The sequence below is a fragment of the Lissotriton vulgaris genome, unplaced genomic scaffold (assembly GCF_964263255.1).
Source record: "Lissotriton vulgaris unplaced genomic scaffold, aLisVul1.2 SCAFFOLD_1510, whole genome shotgun sequence".
Taxonomy (NCBI): Eukaryota; Metazoa; Chordata; class Amphibia; order Caudata; family Salamandridae; genus Lissotriton; species Lissotriton vulgaris.
In genome coordinates, this window is record NW_028250550.1 from 417,028 (window position 1) to 439,240 (window position 22,213).

At 47.7% G+C, this 22,213-nt stretch overlaps 1 protein-coding gene across 2 annotated transcripts in view; it reads left to right on the forward strand.

Annotated features, from left to right (window-relative positions):
* The first annotated feature begins 11,000 nt into the window (after positions 1-11,000).
* The window catches only part of MAZ (MYC associated zinc finger protein), a 144,760-nt gene continuing 133,547 nt past the window's right edge, over positions 11,001-22,213 (forward strand). For both annotated transcript variants that reach the window (XM_086950595.1, XM_086950596.1), the window contains exon 1: positions 11,001-11,783. In XM_086950595.1, coding sequence (XP_086806721.1) covers positions 11,751-11,783 — 33 coding nt within the window. In that variant the 5' untranslated portion in view covers positions 11,001-11,750. The remainder of the gene's footprint in view (positions 11,784-22,213) is intronic.

Below are 22,213 nucleotides of genomic sequence, written 5' to 3' on the forward strand. Positions count from 1 at the left end.
CTTTGGGTTGTTGGGGACCTGTCGAAGACTTCTGGTCACTTTGTTCCCCTTTAGAATCTTTACCCTTCTGGTCTGCTTTCTTCTGACCACCTTGATTCTGGCCCTGGTTCTGTTTAACTCTTGTACGAACCCATCTGTCTGCCTTCTTTCCCAATTCTTGGGGAGAGGTCAGATCCGAGTCGACAAGATGCTGATACAACAACTGGTTCTGACAATTGTTTAAAATTTGTTCTCTCATCATCAAATTATACAATCCTTCGTAATCAGTAACCTTACTGCCCAGCAACCAGCCCTCAAAAGCCTTAGTGGCACAATCGACAAAATCAGACCAATCTTGAGACTGCGTTTTCTGGGTATCCCTGAACAGCACCCTGTACTGCTCAGTGGTTAGGCCGAACCCTTCAACGAGTGTATTTTTCAAGATTTGGTAATTGTTAGCATCCTCCACCCTTGTGGTGAGGAGCTTGTCTCTTCCTTTTCCTTCAAAGGAGAGCCACAAGATAGCTGCCCACTGACTCTGGGGAACACCCTGCACAGTGCAGGCCCTCTCCAAAGCAGTAATCCATTTGTGGATGTCGTCCCCTTGTTGAAAGGGGGGCACTATCTTACCAAGGTGTTTCGTATCGAAACTCTTTTCCCTATTACTAGGTACATTGCTGCCACCAGTGGGGACTGCCCCACTTAACTGTTGCTCTCTAGCAAAGGCAAGCCTCTCTTTGGCCAGGGCAAGTTCTTCCCTTTCAATCCTTAGATTGGCTGCCCTTTCCTTAGCTTCGTACACTCTCCTCTGAGGGGACGTCATCCCTCTCTGAGACGAGTTGTGAGAGCCATTGGTTTGAAGGGATCTGCCAGAGCCTCTTGACAGAGATCTGGCTCGTCCATTCCCAATGTTAAGCTGACCTGATAGTGGCCCCAGGGGTCCCCCAGTACCGCTATCATGTTTGCTTAAGTTGGACCTGCTTAGTCTGACGACTTCTACCTGTCCCTTATCTGCCTCATCCCCAGAGAGATCCTCATCCTCATCCTCCTCCACATCTTCGTTCTCAGTTGCGAGGTGGATGAGGTCAGGATCGTCCCGGGTTCCCTCGAGGGGAGGCATGTCTCCTTCTGGATTAGAAGAGCTACGAAGTTTCTCAGCTCTTCTGGCATCATAAGTCTCCAAGAGACCAATCAGAAAGGACGTTGTGGGGTTAGACCCCTGCTGAATCTTCCTGGAGTGACACAGTCGTCTTAACTCCTTGAAGCTCAGCACAGTATATCCTGAAGGGATGACCTGTGGAGGGTCAACTGACACAAGGGGAGACCCAGAGTTTCCTCCTTTGTCCGACATACTGTTTCTAGTGTGGTGTAAGTGATGCACCTACCTACACTACGTGTTTACCTACTGTACCCTTGCTAAGAGTTGTAGCCAAGGTGTGCTAAGCCTTGAGGAGCTACAACAGCTGGTTCAGTAGAACTCAGAGTATTCTAAGCTTTAGTTATATGTACTAACAGTACTTGTGCGATCTTTCAACAAGATATTCTTAGGATACGTGTGGTAAAACAACAGCAAGCTCAAATCCCAACCGCTGCTCACCAATGTGAGAAGTTGGCCCGATATGCAACGTTCGCTATTCTAGCGACCGCTATGTATCGTTCCAACGACCCTTATGGTGTTTGGTTGTAAGTCAACCTATAAACCAGCTATCCTAGTAGCGTGGATACGAGCAGTCTAAGGCTAAAGACTCGAGAGGGCGTGTTAAGCCAGCTGTTTACCACACATGTACCCCTTGAACACCAAGTGAAAGGACACCACACAAGTGTTATGAAAATAAACAGGATATTTATTAAGAATCACAACAGCCCTGTACTCTTTATGAGGACAGGGTACTAAGCACAAACCAAATCTCTTTAGCAAATACTTCAAGTGCACAATTAAAACAAGTGTCCGGGGACACGGAAAGGTTAAGGTCTCGGGCGGACCCGATAAGGCAAGTCGGAAGCGAGGGACTCGGGACCCTAGAGTAAGGAGGCTATGCAGGCACCGAAATGCCGAGTTACCTAGCCACGAGGGCTGCGGCTGCACACGTCTTACAGGCGTCGGGGTTTTCGCTGACGAGCCAGGAGCCGGAAGAAAGGAGTTGCTGGCCGGCGACCAGTGCTGAATAGTTCGTAGAGATCCAAGCCTGGATCGGAGATTGATGAAACCTGAAAGCAGAGGGGACCAAGTTCGTACTACTAGCCAGTAGTCAGAGGGTACCAGGAAGGCACCGGTTGGCCGTCACCTCGACCAGGTGAGTGGGCGACGCTAGGCTCTGCAGTCTCACGGACCAGGAGGCGTTGTCGGCGACCACGGTGGAGGTGCGAGCTGTCCCACGAAGGATGATGCTGTCGGCGTCGCTGGGCCCAGGATGGGGCAACAAGCCTTGGCAGATCTCAGGGCCACGTGGTGGGCCTAAGATGGCGTCTTGAGTGGACCAGGAGGGTCCGGGGTGCTTCTCGCAAGGATGGAAGCAAGGGCCAGTCTGGAGCAACCAGACCAGCAGTGATGATTCTCGGATGTCGTCACAGAAGGGCACAAGCCAGCGGCGAGTGACCAGACAACGTGCTGAGCAGCGAGCAGAAGGGCCCCACGCAGATCGTGGAGATGCTGGGAGACTGCACTTCGGTGCTAGAGCGGCTCAGGGTCGGGGCTTCTCGGACCCCAGAGCACTCACCAGAGAGTTACCTCGATGGTCGTGCTGGTTTGTAAGAGCGTGCAGGTTCTGATGATGGCCGGTCCCTCGAGGTCTCGTCGCACCCACAGATCACAGCTGAGCTGATGACGGGGGTAGAGGTCAGAGGTGCCAGGGAAGCCGGTTCTCGTCGAGCTGGGCCGTCGGATCCTTGAGGAAGGACTTGCAGCAAACCGCAGAGTTCTTAGATGGTGCCCGCTGATGCAGGGTGACTACTCCTTAGTCACAAGGGAGAAATCTTGAGAAGAGTCTTGAGTGTCCTTTCGTAGAAAGTAGTTCTTGATTCAAAGATGATCTAATTTGGAAGGGTCCCCGCTCCGGTCTTTATCCTAAAGAAAGGGGTGGGTACATGACTAGGTCCTGCCCTAAGGGTGGGACCAGGAAGGGGGGTAGTTACGCCCCTCTCCCCTGCCGGACTTTCCCCAGGCCAGGGCTGTCGCCCCTGGAACTGGTTCTAACCGGCAGATGCGTAGTGAGCACCGGGGTGCCACTCCGCAGTCACCTTCTCGCCAAAGCCCTACCTACCCAGAATACACAAACCCTGTCTGGGACGGTGCGAACAGCGCCCTCGACAGGAAACCCTTTGTCCAAGTGCTCCTCGCTGGAAGGACTCCCAGCAGCAGGAGGTCAGACTCGTGTCTGTGGTGGCAGCATCCATTTTGTGGAGCTGAGGCTTCAGTTAACTTTAACCGGGGTTCACAGTTACGTACATGTCGTGTCCCTCTAGAAGGGTGGGATGCTAACCTCATCGCCAGAGTTGGTGAGAGGGCAGCACCCCGATTCGTATGACACCTTACTCGACATGCCTTGATAACGCGACACCGGAGTTACCGATATGGTACGCGTTATCATGGAACAGCTATTGGGTCTTGATTCCGCAAGCTGCAACCGGGCTCGGCTCGGGCCTGAACCTAGCTCACACGAGCCCACGCACTCTGCCTTCAGGATTGTTAAGGCCTGCCATAGGAGTGACTGATAGGAACTCGGTGTCCATTGTATGGTTAGATATAGAGCTACTATACCTAAAGCGAAGGGTGGTTACACGTCTTCGCCCCAGCTGTCGTGCAGCCAGTTGTGTCAAATTTAGGAGGCCAGCCAGGGGTGGCATAATACATGCTTCAGCCCCTGGCGGCCCTGGGTACACCTATGCCCTGCGTTACGGGGTCTGATAAGGTGGCCCAGTACCAATTGGTAAATGCACCTAGGGTACATATCGTAATTTAGAAAGAGAACAGCCAGGCTGTGGGTCTGATTAGCGGGCCCACAGCCAGAGAAAGTCGTAAACCAGTGAAACAAAAGCAAAAAATCTGGGTGATCATAGGATTGCAGACCCTACTCTCCTACAGGGGGTTCTTGTGGACAGGGGGCCCTTTGGGGTCCACCACTGACCTCCCTGACCTCTACAGCCCTGGGCTGACTGAGGCAGGGTAGAGAGGGGCAGGTTACCTGCTTCAGACTGGGTCCCACCTTAGAAGGGTCCACTGACATCAGGGGCTCTGCCAGGCTAGGCCTGACTACCTCTGGGGCAGTTCCTTCACAAGGGGTCAGATCAGTTCCCTGGGGAGGCTGATCCTTTCCTAAAGTCTGGTGGGAGGGAGATTTCTCTTCCTCCTCAATGCTCTCTGTCTGAGTGGAGTAATCCATAGTTTCAGGCTTCACAACACTGTTATCTGTCTGAGTTTGAGCTGTGGCCATCACAACTCAACCAACCTTTTCAGGAAGGGACTCAGTTTGGGTATGGGCTGTGACCATCACAGCCTTGCCAACCTGTTCAGGAAAGGCATCTTTCTGGGATAGGGCTGTGACTGGCACAGCCCTCCTGACCTGTTCAGGGAGGACATTCTGGACTGGGGCTGTGGCTATCACTGCCCCACTAACCTTACCATGGAGGTTTACCATTTTAAAATGGGTTCTTGCTCTACCTCAGCCCAGGCTGAGATCTCTAAATCATTCCCCAGTAGGCATTCTACAGGCAAGTTTGGTGACACTGCCACTCTCTTGTGACCAGTGACACCTCCCCAGCTGAGATTTACCACTGCTATGGGATGATCTCTCTGCACTCCATCAATGTTCATTACCTGGTATGTGGCTCCAGGTATAAGTTGCCTTGAGGGGACTAGGCTCTCAGTCACCATGGTGATGCTAGCCCCTGTGTCTCTATAGGCCTCAACTTTTGAACCATTGATGAGGGGCTCCTGTCTGTACTTGCCCAAAGTGTTGGGACAAGCTGTGAAGTTGGCAAACCCCATGCCAGTCTCACAGACAAGAGTATCTAAGTCAGGGGACATGGTTAGGCCAGAGTCCCCAGGAACTCCCAAAGAAAGTGCACCCAGATTTTTGGGGGCACTCCCACCACCTGGGGGATTACTACTAGTAGTAACAGGAGGATGGGAAGCTTTATTTGGGGGTATGTTCTCCTTATTGTTGTTGGCCTTTGGGCGACTACTGTCTTTTATAATGGCCTACCTGTTTGAAGGTAAGACAATAAGGTTTCTTTTGGGTAGGGGGAGAAGTTTGGGACCCACCCTTTTCAGAGGATTTTTGGGGCCCTGTGGTTTGATCAGAAGATTTATTCCCACCCTTCTCTTGAGGCTTGGTTGATTCCTTCTTTTGGTCACCACCCTGGTTCTTAGGCCTGACCCTGGTTCTGACCCATTTGTCTGCCCTCTTACCCAATTCTTGTGGAGAGGTCAGATCAGAGTCTACCAGGTGCTGGTGTAATAACTGGTTCTGACAATTACTTAAGATTTGCTCTCTCATAATTAGATTGTACAATCCTTTGAAATCAGTAACCTTACTTCCCAGTAGCCAGCCTTCAAAAGCCTTAGTGGCACAATCAACAAAGTCAGTCCAATCCTGAGACTGAGTTTTCTGGGTGTCTCTGAACATCAACCTGTACTGTTCAGTGGTTAAACCAAACCCATCAACCAGTGTATTCTTCAGGACTTGGTAATTGTTAGCATCCTCAGCTCTAATAGTGAGGAGCTTATCTCTACATTTGCCTTCAAAGGAGAGCCACAAGATAGGTGCCCACTGACTCTGGGGAACACACTGGACAGTGCAAGCCCTCTCCAAAGCAGTCATCCATTTGTGGATATCATCCCCTTGTTTAAAGGGGGGCACTATCTTACTCAGGTGTCTAGTGTCTAAACTCCTGACCTTTTCTCTAGGTAAAATGCTGCCACCAGTGGGGTCTACCCCACTCAATTTCTGCTCTCTAGCAAAGGCAAGCCTCTCTTTGGCCAGGGCAAGTTCTTCCCTTTCAATCCTCAGATTGGTCTCCCTCATCTTTGCTTCATGCTCCCTCCTCTCAGGGGATGACATCCCTCTTCGAGAAGAGGTCTGAGAGCCATTGGTTCGAATGGATCTGTTAGAGCCTCTGGATAGAGACCTAACTCGTCCATTCCCAATGTTAAGTCTGCCTGAGAGTGGCCCTGGGGGTTCCCCAAATCCATTATCATGCCTACTTAAGTTGGTCCTGGTGAGTCTACTGACTTCTACCTGACCCTTGTCTGCCTCGTCCTCTGACAACTCCTGATCCTCCTCCTCACCTTCACTCACTGTTCCATTGTTTTGGAGGTCAGGGTCCCCAAAGGTTCCCTCTAAGGGGGGCATATTCCCATCTGGATGAGAAGGATCTGTGTTGGCAGTCCTCCTGGCATCATAAGTCTCTAAGAGACCAATCAGAAAGGGAATGGTAGGGTTAGAACCCGGTTTTAGCTTCCTGGATGTACAGATTTGTCTCATCTCCTGGAAGCTAAGAGCAGCATATCGTGAAGTGACCTGTGGAGGGTCCACTGACACAAGGGGGCTTCTGAGTTCCCTCCTTTGTCCGACAAGCTTCTAGTGTGGTGTAAGTGATGCACCTACCTACACTGTTTGTTTACCTACTGATCCCTTGCTAAGAGTTGTAGTCAGGGTGTGCTAGGCCCTGTTGAACTACAACAGCCGGTTCAGTAGAACTCAGAGTATTCTAAGCTAAGTTATATGTACCTGGGTACTTATGTGATCTTTCACAATGATATTCTTAGGATACGTGTGGTAAAACAACAGCAAGCTCAAATCCCAACCGCTGCTCACCAATGTGAGAAGTTGGCCTGATATGTAGTGCTCACTATTCTAGTGATCACTGTGTATCATTCCAAACGACCCTTATTGATGATTGGTTGTAAGTCAACCGTTAGACCAGCTATCCTAGTAGCATGGACAAGAGCAGTCTTTAGGCTAAACTCTAGAAGGCGTGTTAAGCCAGCTGTTATACCATCACATATACCCCTTGAACACCAAGTGAAAGGACACCACACAAGTTGTTATGAAAATAAAGTATATTTATTTAGAACACAACAGCCCTGGTCTCTTTATGAGGACAGGGCGCTAAGCACAATACAAAGCTCTTAAGAAAATACGCAAAGTCGCACAATTTACACAAATGCCCGAGGGGCACGAAAAACCATATACTACAAAAGTGGAATGCGAAATTACTAGCAGGTAAGTACTACTCTAATAGGCTTTAGGATCGCTAGAACTTGACTACTGAACCTTCAGATTACTAGCAGGAGGCCTAGGGAGATCGGGTGCAGAGTGTGCACTCTTACGCGGGATGCGGGACAAAGTCTATGGATGCTAGATTTCGTAAAGTTAGTGTTATCGGACGAATCCGACTAGGTAGAGCTGAAACGAAAAAGGATCTGGACCTTTGGATAGCAAAGCTATGCTGGAGCACCGAAATGCTGAGTTTACCTAGCCCAGGGGCTACGGATGCATAGGTCTGGAAAGACGTCGGGAATCCTCGTTGCAGTCTATGGAGCCTGAAAGAAGAAGTTGCTGGCAGGCGACCAGTGTTGAAGTTCGAAGTGATACAAGCCTGGATCGAAGATGGAAGACACCTGTAAGCAGAGGGGACCAAGTTCTGAATCACTAGCCAGTGATTAGATGGGCACCAGGATGGCACCGGATGGAGTCACCTCGACCAGGTGAGTGGGCGACGCTGGGCTCTGCGGTCTCACGGACCAGGAGGCGTTGTCGGCGACCAGGATGGAGGTGCGAGCTGTCCCACGATGGTATCTGCTGTCGACGTCGCTGGACCCAGGATTGGGGCAACAAGTCTTGGCAGATGCAAGCCCACGCGGTGGACTTAAAATGGCATCTGGAGTGGACCAGGAGGGTCCGGGTGCTCCTCTGTTGGAGGGGAGCAAGGGCCAGTCTGGAGCAACCAGAGTTGTTGATGTCGTCGTTTGTCGTCGGGAAGGCCACAAGCCAGAAGGCTAGTAGCCAGACAACGCGGTGAGCAGCAAAGAGCAGAAGGGCCCCACGCAGATCTTGTGGATGCTGGGAGGCTGAACGTTGGTGCTGGAGCTGCTCAGGGTTGGGGCTTCTCACACCCCAAAGCACTCACTCGAGGATCCCTCGGCAGTCGTGCTGGGCAAGCGTTGTGCAGTCCTGAAGAGGGCCGGTCCCTCGAGGTCTCGTCACACCCACGAATCTCAGCTGGGCTGATGATGCAGGTAGAGGTCAGAGGTGCCAGGGAAGCCGGTTCTCGTCGAGCTGGGCAGTCTTGATCCGGAGGAGAAACTTACAGCAGACCGCGATGCTTGGATGGTGCCTGCGGGTGCAGGGTGGCTACTCCTTAGCCACAAGGGAGAGTCTTCTGAAAGGTTCAAGAGTTCTTTCGTGGAAAGTCATCAAGATTCGGAATTATCTAATTTGGAAGGGGTCCCCGCTCCCACCTTTATACTAAAGAAAGGGGCTGGTACGGGACTAGGTCCTGCCCATGGGTGGGACCAGGAAGGGGGGTGGTTACACCCCTCTCCCATGCCGGACTTTCCCCAGCTCAGGGGCTGGTGTGCCCCTGGAACCTGTTTAGACTGGCAGATGCATAGTGAGCACCGGGGTGCCACTTGCAGTCACCTTCCTATTCAGCCCTGCCTACCTAGGATACACAAAACCCTGTCTGTGTCGGTGCTAGCACCGCCCCTGACAGGAAACCCTTTGTCCAAGCTCTCCTCGCTGGAAGGACTCCCAGCAGCAGGAGGTCAGACTTGTGTCTGTGGTGGCAGCATCCATTTTGTGATGCTGGGCTCGAGTTAACTTTAACCGGGGTTCACTGTTACATACATGTTGTGTCCCTCTAGAAGGGTGGAATGCTAACCCCGTCGCCAGAATTGGCGAGGGGTTAGTATTCCAATTCGTATGACACCTTACTCGACATGTTTTGATAAAGCGATACCAAAGATAGCAAATAACCGCGAGGATTATAATGCACTTAAGAGTATATGGTACGCGTTATCATAGAACAGCTATTAGGACTTGGTTCTGCAAGCTGCAGACGGGCTCAGCTCATGCCAGAGCACCATCTCACATGATTCCACGCACTCTGCCTTCAGGATTGTTAAGGCCTGCCATAGGAGTGACTGATAGGAATCTATGTGTCCATTTTAGGGTTAGATATAGGTATACTATATCTACAGCAAAGGGTGATTACACCACTTTGCCCCAGCTGTCGTGCAGCCAGTTGTGTCAGATTTAGATGGCCAGCCAGGGGTGGCATAATACATGCTGCAGCTCCTGGTAGGCCCTGGGTACACCTATGCCCTGAGTTACAGGGTCTGATAAGGTGGCCCAGTACCAATTGGATATGTACCTAGGGTACATGGAATCCATTTTAGTGAGAGAACAGTAGGCCTGGGGCCCTGGATAGCAGGGTCCCAGGTCAACTAAGTCGAAAAACCAGCAAAACACCAGGCAAAAAGTTGGGGGTAACCATAGTCAGGTATCCACCCTCCTACACTCACTATCTCCAACTCTTCAGACCACTGACTCTTTCCGGATTTTCAAAACCGATCTTAAAACTCTTCTCTTCCAAAGACACCTCTGTGAATGATTTAACTTAACCCAGGTCATGACCCTGAATGTCACATAACTTTCACAAGAGGTCAATTTTGTAAACATGTACTCCGTAGTTGTATAACCCTAATCGTGCTACCTCTCGCTTTTATAATTGTGAATGTATATGTAACTTGCTAACATGTAAATTCCACGAGTACCTATAAGTAGTTTTACCTACTTCCATGCTACTCTCATTCCTTATGTAATTTACTTTGTTATATTGTAAAGCGCTCTGATACCTTTGGGTAAAGTTTGCGCTATATAAAAATGCATAAATAAATAATGTGCACATATTGTAAACGCCTGGTCAATTGTGTTACATTGATCTATAGTTACCAATATATTGCAGTTATGGTTTCATTTCAACTTAAATTATCTTGCCGACCTTCCCGCCCATCATTATCAATCTCTTTAAGTATTCTCTTTGGCTTTCTACGGTATGGAACGCAGGTATGGTTTAATTTCAACTTAAATGATATTGCCGACCTTCCCGCCCACCATATCAATCTCTTTAGGTATTCTCTTTGGGTTTCTGTCGTCGATACTTCAACTCTGCAGTTAGTGTGTTGATGTCGCCCGGGGGGTGGGGGGGGGGGGGGGGGGGGGCTCTCTGTGCAGCGGAGACTGACCCCATATTGCAGCCAAACCCACTCCTCTCTCAATGTGCGCCTCCTCCTCCCCCTCCTTCTTTGTACTTCTCACCAGAAAATGAATGCCTCCTTTAATGTCAACAATATTTGTCGGACAAATATTGCTACCTTCAAGCTTGTAAACGCACTGTCTAGCTGCCATCTTGCATTGGGCAGAATCAACCGACAAGCAAGCCCACTTAATATTTATTAATAATGAATTAAAATATAAGTTGATTAGCATGATTTATTACGCATGTAAAAATGCTGCAGATCAAAATTAATATTAGCTGGTTGGATAGTAAACCTGTTATTAATTAATAAGAGTTAAATAGGAAGTCGGACATGGGGTTCGCTCAATTGAAATGCATACGTGCAACTTTGTTAAATGTATTGTTTTATTTGTCTCAAGGCACCTGATGACACCCACCATCTCGCACTGCCAGTAAAGACTTTATCCCCAAACTGGTCCCGTTGTACGTATTTTGTTGGATTGGAAGTTACTCATTCAAGATGGCCACCAAAAATAACTGGAAAGGCAGTCCAGTTGGTTATATTTTGTTTCATTTACTTTAGATATATGCATCACGGCAAGAAAAACGTCCTGCAGTAGCGGGCGAACTTTTCTTATTGGAAGAAAATCCATAAAAGTAATTGAAGGTGGGTGTAAAACCAAACCCATTCTAAAATACCCAGAACCTCCGCACAAGTAATAGCCCTCTGTCAATGACCATGGTTGATGTGACGAAGTCAGCCTCCCCTTTAAGGCAACTAGCACCGCTTATGGCAAAGAAGAACAACACATTTGCAAAATCGTCAATTATACCCGCTAGGCTTCATATTTTTGGGGTTACGTTGTCATAACAATGGTTGGCCCTGCTTCAGCCTAAGACGTAGATTTGCCCTGGAAAAATCTGTTATATAATGCTTTTTGTTGCTGCTGCAAACAATGGCTGCGACAGCTTTGAGCAGGAGGAGGGGAGGGGAGGCAGCTGGGACCATTGACAAGGGTTGCTTAAACAACCCAGCTCAGGCTGCATCGTTTGACTATGCAATATGATCATTTCGTTTGTACGTCAATAATTCCTTCCTTTTAAACCCATGCACTGAAATGAGGCATAACGTTTAACAATCTACCCTTTTTGTGCAAGGTATTTAATGGTACAGCCTGGATTTTTTTAGGCTGGAGGTCAGGGTTCAGCAGCCATGTTCTGTCTGCAAAAATAAATAAATGAACTGTGAAAATATAAGATTTCAGTGATGTAGTGGGTTGCAAAATAGCCTATCGGCTGATATCCCTATCTGCGCAGTCATTCTTTCAATGATCTAAGACTAATCTATTTTCTGTGCTAATCCCCTCCCCCATCTGCAACCAAGCCACCATTAGGGGGCAGTGAAAGCTACTCTGGAGAAGGAGGAAAAAGGGGGAGGGAGGAGAAGTGGGGGATTTTTTTCTTTTTTTTCCTCCCTTCTTGGACCAGGGGGAGAGGAGGGAAAAATATATAAATATATATTTGGAGCCATGGATGCAAACTGGAGCAGCTTCATATTCCAGGTAATACAAAATAAAAAATATTTAAAAGGGTGGGGAAGGAAGAAGGAGGAGAGCCATAAATAGGGCTGTTGGGTTTTGCTTGTAGAGGGGAGGGAGTACTTGCGAGGGTAAATGTTGCAATGTGTGCTGTTAAAGGAGGAAGAGGTGCAGGGGAGGGAGGGAGGAGGAAGGAGAGGCCTGTGGTGAGCGGGTGGAGAGGGCCCTCCATCCCTTTCTACCCCCTCCCTTCCTGGCTTTCCTCCTCTCCCTCCCCTCCCTGCCTCTCCCCATACCCACCCCATGCGCCTCTCCTGCTCAGGGAGGGGAACCCAGCACAGGAGCAGGGGGAGTGGGGTGCCGATGGAGGGACTGTGCTACTGTGTCGAGCACGCGACAGGGGTGGGAGCTCAATCTGCCCCCGATCAGTTGGTGCCGTAGACAGTCAGATCTCCCTCTCACAATGAACCGATGTGCCCCAAATCGCCTTGCATTGATAATAACTGTGTGTCCCGTTCGAATTTGCACCCGTGTGTTCTCGTAGAGGTTGTGCATATACGCTTTCTTTCGTTCTTCAACAACCTTCTTTGGGGTCGTAGTTGACTAGGAATAAACCGAATAGTTGCAGTTGTGCATTTCTGTTGCACCTATTTGTTCCCCGTGCATAGGATGATTCGTTTACCTTCATACCTAGCCCGCCACCGTCTACCAATATCCGTGCGTGTTTTGCATCAGAATGTTTGCTTTTGGGGGGCCGTAGTTATAGTGCGCGACATTAGGCTCTACACCCCTTACTGTACTCGGCGTGTTCGTATGCGCCCCCCCCCCCTGTCTTTGCTGCGTTCAGTAAAGAATCCTACACAATTCTCCGTAAATGGCATTTGCTTTGATCTGTGCCCGTATCTTGCAGTGTAGTGTATTCAGTTACGGATTACACTGCATTTTATCTTCGGAGTGATTGTTGTGTATTGTGGCCATGACCCACACCTTCCTGAGTTTGTGAAACCAGTTAAGTGTAAAGTGTGCGAGAAGGGGTGTCCTTATTCTGCACTGTGAACGTGTTTGCAATGTGCACTTGTCTCATTAAAGGTGGTTGTGCTTTACCACCGCCTCCCCGCCCCCACTTCGCGAGGATTCACCCCGGGTGGCTTGTGAATAAAATGCAGTTCAGAATCACTTATTTGTTTTATTAGAGGCGCTTCCCTTATCGAGCTCAATGCCCTTCCTGTGAGTGCACCCCGTTCACCTTTTATCCTTTATTAGTGAGTGTGATATATTTTAAGCCCCATCCCAAGCCTCTGCTTTGAACATTCATAAGCCATTTTGTGGAGGGTAAAAACATTTGCACCGGGTCTGCCACAGTTTTGCCCTGGACAACAAATGCATTGTGTATGTGAGAGCCATATTTTGCATGTTTACTTCAATTATCTGTACAGTTATCCAAGGGGATCAACTTAGCGTGCGCTTAATGATTGTCCTGATTGTACATACGATGTGCGTAATTAGTGTTACTTCCGTTCTCGATTTTTATGTTGTATGCGTCAACAAAAGTGTCTCAGGCATCTACTTAAAAAAAATCTCAGTAGCATATTGGGTGAGGCAAGCAATAACTACGGTTGCTTCCGAGGCCCCGCCCAGTTCCTGACATTGTTTTTATATTTAGTATTTGTATACTGATTTCCTATGTTTTTTTATTTTGTATGTGTATACTGCTTTCCTACACATTGCGAGGCCCAATCACTTTCTGAGTGGTTTAAGAAGGTAGCTATGAAGTTTGTATCATGTACAGGTGTCTCCGACGAGTGCCTCCTGAGCTACTAGTAACTTTCTGTGTGCAACCCAGCCTACTAATATTACAGATTTTGCTTGGTTGAATTATTATATGTAAACCAACATTTAAAAGCCCACATTTAAGAAGGAAATGTGTGAATTTTCAGAACTCCAAAGCAGATGTTTGGAAAAAAATGGTTGAATTTTCAAAATGCCTTTAAAGTTAATATTTGAGTTGGAGAAACTTAGTACTCAGTTTATTATCTTGGTGCCAGTCGGGTTCCAGCTGTGGCTGGTACCCATGTAGAGGCATTTCAAATTGATAGTGCGTGCTAAATACATCCTGGGGACTTTCAGAAAGTTGACCTAGGAATGCATTCAACCAGTTGATTACTACTGACTTTGTGATTTGTAACTCACATATTCTGGCCTTCTACTTGCTATCCTTAATGCTTTAGGCGCTCCAGGTTCACTTCATCCTTCGCTATGCCTAAAGTGTGTGTACTGTATTCTTCCACAAACTCCCTTTCTGTAACTAGGCCTTTAAATCTTACTTATCTTGTCACGTTTACTGGGCATTCAAAGACTGAGGTAAATGTTAGGTGTTGTCTTCCGAGGGCGCTTGTTTACTTTTCTTTACCTGACTTAAAAGTGAGATGATTTGTGTGGCAATCGTGCTGGCTAATGGAGTAGGAAAGGTTTGTTTTCCTAGCACACAACATTTAAATGAACTGTGTAAGTATTTCAGAATTAGGAACATAAATGAAGCACATTTTCTTATGTCTGAAGTGTGTTGGAAACATACTTTAATATAAACAAATCATTACGATATGTGATGCAGTTACCACACGTTTTTGTTCGTGCACTGTATAGTTTTATTAGTAAAACTGTATGTCTGTGCATATGTAATGGTAATTTCAGTTGAAAATGTGTTGTTTGTAATGGTTGTCTGCTACCATGCATACTCTGCTCTACGCTACTCCACTTTACTCTGCACCACTGCACTCTCCTCTGCACATCTCTACTTTACACCACGCCAATGCACGACTCCACTCTGATATGCCTCTGTACTCTACCCTGTCCCACTCTACGCCAACACACTCCTTGCCACTCTACTTTATACCAATGCACTCTGCACCATTGCACTCTACACCACTCTGGTCTAGACCATACAAGCCTACTCTGCACAACTCCACTCTACGCCCTTGTACTCTACTGCACTCTGTAATTCTGCAATCTACGCCACTGCACTCTGTCAATAGACTCCACGCCAATGCTCTTTACGCTGTAACACTCCACTCTCTGCCCCTGCACTCTACAACAATCCACTGCACGCCACTCTAATCTACTCTGTACTCTATGCTACTGAACTCTACACCACTTAACTCTACAACATTATACTCTGCAACTGCAATCTACCCTGCACCATTCCACTCTATGGTACTTCACTCTATTCTGAAACTATTTACTCTATGCCACTGCATTCAATGCCCCTCTACTCCACAGAACTGCGCTCTACTCTGCATTATTGTACTGTACGCCACTATACACCACTGCACTGCACTGCACTCTACTCCACCCCACTGCAATCTACAGCATTATACTCTACTCTGCACTACTGCACTCTGCCTCTTGACTCTACTCTGCACCCTATGCCACTGCACTACTCTGCTCCACTGCTCTTTGCATCACTCCACGCCACTTTGCATCACTGCACCACTCATCGATGAACCACTCTAGTCTACACCACTGCATTCTGTGATGCTGAACGGTACGCGGCTGAATGCAATCACACACTCTACGCCTCTGCAGTGTATACCACTCTGTGAATCCACACTATTCCACTTCAGTACACAACACTCTGCTCTTTGCCATTTCACTCTGACACTTCAAGGGACTCTCCTCTATGCCACTAGCTTTTAGCCATGCTAAACAGCAGCCACAGTGGTGAACAACATGGCTAAAACACATTGGCAAAGCCAGTAACTATTGCCTAGGCAAGACCTTTTGGCTTTGCCAATGTTCGTTTACTTTTACTGTTGGCAGCTCTGCCTAATCCACTGATGTGATCACTGCTGACAACCTTGGATGGGCTGGTCACAAATAGTAGTTTAGGATGATTTTCATCTCACATAAGCAGCTCTTGTTACAGCAAATGTTGGAAACCCCTGATCTATAAAATACTCCACACCCCTGATAAGGCAATTTACTAATATGGTTGCATCAGGTACTGTGCATCCTTTGGAATGCCCGATTGAAAGTGCGTTGGTTGTAGTTTGCTCTGTATGTGAGCGATAATATCGTAGTTGCTTAAACTGTATTTCGCATCCAATTCTTGAAATCCGTCTTTATTTTTTAGGTTATGTTCCAAGCTAATTGTTTGACAAATTTGGGTAATCAATATTCTTTTGGGAAACACACACATAAACCATCACTAGCTCAATATATTATGTTGTGTATACATAAAAATCAACACGAAATTGCAAGGTACTCCAGTATGGCTGCATCTCTTTCCATTTTAGCGGGACATGGTGGATGTAAACCAAAACCACCCATCCCCCTTCTCACTCTCACTAGCTATGTGAAACTTCTTATTGTGCAATGGTAGCATCATTTAATGTTGTTTCTGAGAGGTTTTAAAACCTCTCTCGGGGTTTGGGGTGGGGGTTTTGTCAGGTGGATCCTCTTTTCTTAGCAGTCTTATATTGGTAAAATAAGCATAAGCTAGTCTACTCTTGCTATTTGTATTTTATTTCTGGTAGTTGCCATCTGAATGCGTTGTGTTGCAGTTTGGGTCTTTATTGTCTCTTTACTATTTTAGACCCTGGTCTTCTGGGATTGCTTTGTTGTAGTAATTTATCATGCTAAAAATTGATTAAAAAGCTAAGCTTAAAATGTAATCTGATGTCTGTGCGATCAGAGGCCCTCTTAAAGTTACAGGCACTGAGGGTCCAATGACACATCACCATTTTAATCTGCCTCAAAGTAGAGCTCTACTGGTTTTGCAAAGATCAAAAAGTTACCTACCTTCAGTAACTATCCGGTAGATACTGTAGATTCCTCCCCTTTTGAATATTGCAGGCGACAGACTGAATCCTGAAATGTTTCAATAGTTCTCCAGTATGGGGCACGGGCTCCATTTTGGTGCTGGAAGTAGCATCCTTGTGACGTCATTGGAACCAGAAAAGTACCCAGACTGCTTTATGATGTCCATTTTCCTTCCATTGTTTTTACTCGCCCGCGAGGCAGATGGACGAGAATGATATACAGACATGTGCAGTTTGAGATATGGAGAGGGCTACTGAAATTATGCAATTGTGTGGACGTGGTGATTTTTTTTTTGTGCATAATTATAGATATGACGTGTTTGCCACACAATCTCCATTGTAAGGACACCCTTTTTGTGCCCCTTTAGGTCAGGTCCTTGACCTCACTTTGTCATGGACAGGCCTAGGCCTCTGGGCAGACACTTGTTTAGTGACATAAGGATATCAAATATTCATTCATTAAGGCATTCATGGGACGGTTACACACTAGACCCCATACTGGTGACATTAGTCTCCCAAAACACGACCCTGCTGGGTCTGGCTAACCGGATCCTTACTAATCTTTTGGAGACGTTTGGTTATTAGGTCGGCAAAACTGGAGGGAAAGTTCATCTGAATTCCCATGATTTATTCTGGCTTTGTGTTTCAATGTGAAATCCAGGCCTTGTAATGACCTTGGAAATCTCAGCAATTTTTGATTCTCATAATTTCATCATCATTGGCCACTTGAGTGGTTTGTCTCTACCACAAACATGGTATCTAACAGGTACGTCCGGAACCTGTGCCTCACAGTCGCCATTACTGCAATATATTTCAATGCCTACCCAGTTCTGTTCTCAAAGAAGCTGTTCTGTCTGATAAAGGCCACTGGATGCTTTCTATCCTTGTCATACATAGTCGCACACCAAAGTCCATTATCTTCAGCATAGATGTATATCATAGTGCTGCCTTCGTGTCCTCAAAGGCCAAACATTCCATAGTCAAAATCTCCTTCCTGGGCTGCTTCTTCGATGTCAGGGTTGTCAGTGACACAAGTTTTGTTATCCACAAAAGCTATGTAATTACCAGTGGGCCTTTGTTAGAAATGGGATTTCTGGCTAGCTGAGACTTGTGCCAAAGCGAGGCAGAAAGCACCACTCTAGTCAGGATAATGGAGTTACACTTCTAAAATAACCCCTGCTCACCCCCTTGGTAGCTTGGCACGAGCAGCCAGGCTTATCTTAGAGGCAGTGTGTAAAGCATTTGCACATAACCAACAGTAAAACAGTGTACACACTACAAATAGACACCACACCAGTTTAGAAAAAGATCAAATTTTTATATAATTAAGACCAGACCAAAAACAATAAAAATCCACCCTACTATACCTAAAAGTTCACAGTTCCAAAAATACGCTGATTAGAAAGGGTTCCTTGTGGGGATAGCTCCGCCTGGGCTACCACGGCGTAGTGAACAACAAAATACAACAGTTCTGGATGGTCGCAGGGTCGCGGGCCAGCTACTGTGTCGGGAAGACCCACATACAGTACCTGTGAGAAATGCAGGGCGCTGAGACCCTTGAAGTCACTCCCGTTGCAGGTCGAGCTCCTCTCTGGTGGAATCAGGAGCCCTGGCGCCGGCAGGCGTCGGATGCTGTGGTGCGGCGTGCGGTGCCCCCAGGTCACAGTGCGAGCTCCAGCTCGGTGGCGCTGTCAACAGGCGTTGTCGGTGAGACCAGGGTCGCAGTGCGAGATGAAGGCGGTGCTCACCACGGTGCAAGCAGCGGCATTGTCGTTGCTGAAGCGCTGTCTTCGGCTGACGAACTGGAGTCGATGGCGCCGGTGTCGGTAGGCCATGGCTGCGGTGCGGGAGGAGGGCAGTGCATCGTGTGATTTACGATCGGTGCCCTTGAACCACGGTGCAAGCAGCGGCGTTGATTTCAGCAGGAAGTGGCGGTGTCAGGCAAGCCAAGGTGTCCTTGTGAAGCAAGGCGGTGCGGAGTGCGGTGCCCACAGGTTGCAGTGCGAGCATTGGCTTGGTGGCCGCATCAACCGGCGTCGCCGGTGAGACCAAGGTCGCGGTGTGATGTTGCGGCGGTGCTCTCTGTAATGCCAAAGCTTCGGCATGAAGCGAGGCGGTGCGGAGAGCGGTCCCACCAGATCGTGGTGCAAGCAGCGGCTCTGTGGCGGCTTCAACAGGCGTCGTCTGTGAGACCAAGGTTGCGTTGCGGCGGTGCCCTCTGCAGTGCCTTCAGGACCCTGAGTCGGCAGTGGCGTCGTAGACGTCGTCGAGTTGCTTTTCTTCTGTTTGCAGCACAAAACACACAGTCACCAGTGCTGCGAGCAGAAGAGCTTGAAGTCTTTGTTCCTGAGACTTCGTGAACAGGGGGAAAACTCTACCTCAAGCCCTTGGAGAAACTCACAAATTGGATTGCAGAAAGTCCAGTGCAGGCCTTTCACTGCCCAAGACCGAAGCAGCCACTGCAGGTCAGCCCAGCAAAGCACCAAGCAAAGCAGTTGTTACTTTTCACAGTTTCTTCGGCTCTCCTCCTTGGCAGTCTACTTGTTCCAGATGAGTTCTAAAGTTCAGGGGTCTGGGACCCAGTATTTATGTCCAAAAAACATTTGATCTTTCAGGCAGAGTGTGTCTGTGCCCGTCCAGAACCAGTTGCGCCTTCTCTGGTGTGAATTCCTGGCAGGAGGTGGAGACGGCATTTGTCAGAGGCAGACCAGGCCCTTTGAGGTGCAAGAAAATCTCCTCCTTCCCCCTTCGTAGCTATGGTCTATTCAGCCCTTTTCTGACCTACCTAGACTATCTGGGGCCCCTTCGGCCCCCCAGCCTTCCATCATCCAAAACCCAGACAGGCAATTCACATTCCAGCAGAGGCACACGGGATGACTGAGCAAGAAAATACCCACTTTCTAAAAGTGGTATTTTCAAACGCAGAATGTAAAAATCATCTTCACTAAAAGATGCATCTTTAGATTCTGAGTTCAGGCATACTAAATTGTATTTTCTTACCAAATTCCCTGGGCCATATTATGTTAATAAGATGTTATAAACAAACCTCCCAATCTATTGTATGGGGAACTGGTAGCTTTGCAATAGTGAAATACAAAATTGGCTCTAATTCACTATTAAAACAAGCCACTCACACCAGGGCATTTCCTACCTTTCACATACATTGCACCCTTCCCACAGGGGTACCTTGGGCCTCCCTGAGGGATGGATGTCTGACTTGTAAGAAAAGGGAAGGTTAGGTTAGGGACCGGCCAGTGTGTGCACTGGCCTAGTCGACATGGCAGTTGCAAACTGCGGGCACACTCTGCAATGGCAGGTCTGAGTTACCGTTTTCAGGGCTACACCCGGGGGTGGCACAATCAGTGCTGCAGGCCCCCGGGTAGCATTTGATTCACCGGCCCTGGCACACGCAGTGAACTTTACTAGGGGCAAACAGGTAAATCAAATATCCAATCCTGGAAACCCCAATCCACAACACAATTGACATAGAGAGCGCCTGCACTTTACCACTGATCAGCAGTGCAAAAAGTGCGCAGAAACGTTACGCCAGCAAAAACAGGTCAACACCGGGAGGTCAGAAAGCAAAAACTCAGGGGAAACATGCCAAAAGATGCAAAGTCTAACAGCTCTAGAAAGTCTTTCAGCTAGGTATGGGTGGTGGGAACTCCCCACTCCAAAACAGACTGTATACTGACATCCAACAGGCAGGTCTTCCTGTTGCCCACCTTATGTGCAAGGTAGACTACAGAGGACTGCTCCTCCTGGCACTAGGTTGCCACGATGATTAATTTCTCTCTCTGTATCCTACCTTTTTCATGGTGCGTCAAGTGGCCCTCCCACGAAATACTAAAGATGCGATATGGTTCAAATAGCCCACACAGAACTTTTCTAGCCCTGAGAGAACATGGTTAACAAGGTACTGAGGAGCATTCCTCAGCCAAAAAGGTAGCACCTAGTAGCCACTGATAAGATCCAATGTACTAAAGTAATAAATAGCAACCAACCAGTCCAGTATATCATAAAATCTGGGAATCAGGTGTGCATTGATCTTAATCACCTTATTGACGTCATGGTAGTCCACACAAAAGCATAAGTCTGTGGTTCCTTTCTTGGGTCCAATACTCCTGGATTTTCCCATGGTCCACAGAAATGCTTGTTCACCCCTGAATCCAACATCTTACCAACCTCTCTCTTGATGCACTTCTGGACTCAGTCAGACATGTATCTGTCATTGAAACAGACTGTGTCAACACTGGAGTCAGCAAAAAGAGATTGTAGAATCATCCCAACACTTCTCTAAACTCGTACTGCAGCTCATGTGTTAGTTCAGGGGCAAGTTGCACCCCATCCCCAGAACCATCCATCACATCACCAGGGAACAGTTTAGGAAATGACTGCATGTGTTTCTCAACCTCCTCTGTAATTGCCAAGCTGTTTACTGTGACGTCTCTCGAGAGGTATGTCTCGCATACAGCCTATCCTTGGCTCCTTTAGGGCACGTGCAAGACACTTTTCTGGTCAGTCCATTCCTTAATCAGCTCTTGTTTGCCTGAAAATGTTCTGTTGCCAACCTAATGTTGAACCATCAACTTTCTGATGCCAGTCACATAGACCACAACATCCTTTTGAGGTGACTCTTAAGTTCATCTCACCTGTTCGTTACTAACCTTGAGTGGGTCACATACTGGCTGACCAACTAGAAGCTCAAATGAACTGAATCCATCACTGTCATTTCATGGAAATTTCTGTAAGCGAATGTGATACATGACAGAAGAGGCACTTAGTCCGGAGGGTCTCTGGCAGAGTTCTGATCACTTCAGGTATCTCATCTTCTGCCTCAAGAGCAGGGGCAAGGGATGCCATGTTGTGTGCCTTCTCAATCTGCCCAGATTCTGCCACTACCATTCTCTGATCAATGCAAATCTGGGGTAGTCCCAGTCTCTTCCCAAGACTGATATGCAGCATGTGCTCTGGTCAATATATCTGACTGCATCCAAGCCATGTTACTAAACCGGGGGCAATCAAAACCTTTTTCTAGAGGCATTCAGTACCTTGCTTCACTCTCACCTGTACATCGAACATAGTTGACTTGCTGTTGATTTCTGCCTTAGATCGGGCAACCAGGTACTCTATCGCCCCCACTGACTACTAAGCCTGTGCCATTGGCATCACAGATAAAGTTTGCAGGGTTTAAATCCTTCCTGACCTGTATGATCCTATAAGCGTATGTATACCTTAAGGAAGAACCTTCCGCCCATTTTTGCTAGTCTCCAACACAAACACTATGGTTTTTTGATGACTGTGCATAAAGGCATCTTTCCCACATGTTCATTGTTGCTACGTTCAGTGCAACAGATTTCTCTTGGTTTCCTTTACCCAGAATCAACACACTTACTACAATGGGTACTGCTGTTCCAGGATGAAAGGCTATTTCAACTTTCAGTCATTCTTGTAAGGCGCCTCTTGGTGACACTTATAGCAAATAATCACTTTGGATCTGGAAGAACCTTCTTGTTTCCTCCTTTTCCTTGTGTGCTTGACTGGGAATTGAAAAAGATTAGGGTCACAAATACACTTTCACATGACTGACATTGTTGTACATGTGGTACCATCCTCATTGGTAAGGATATATTCAGA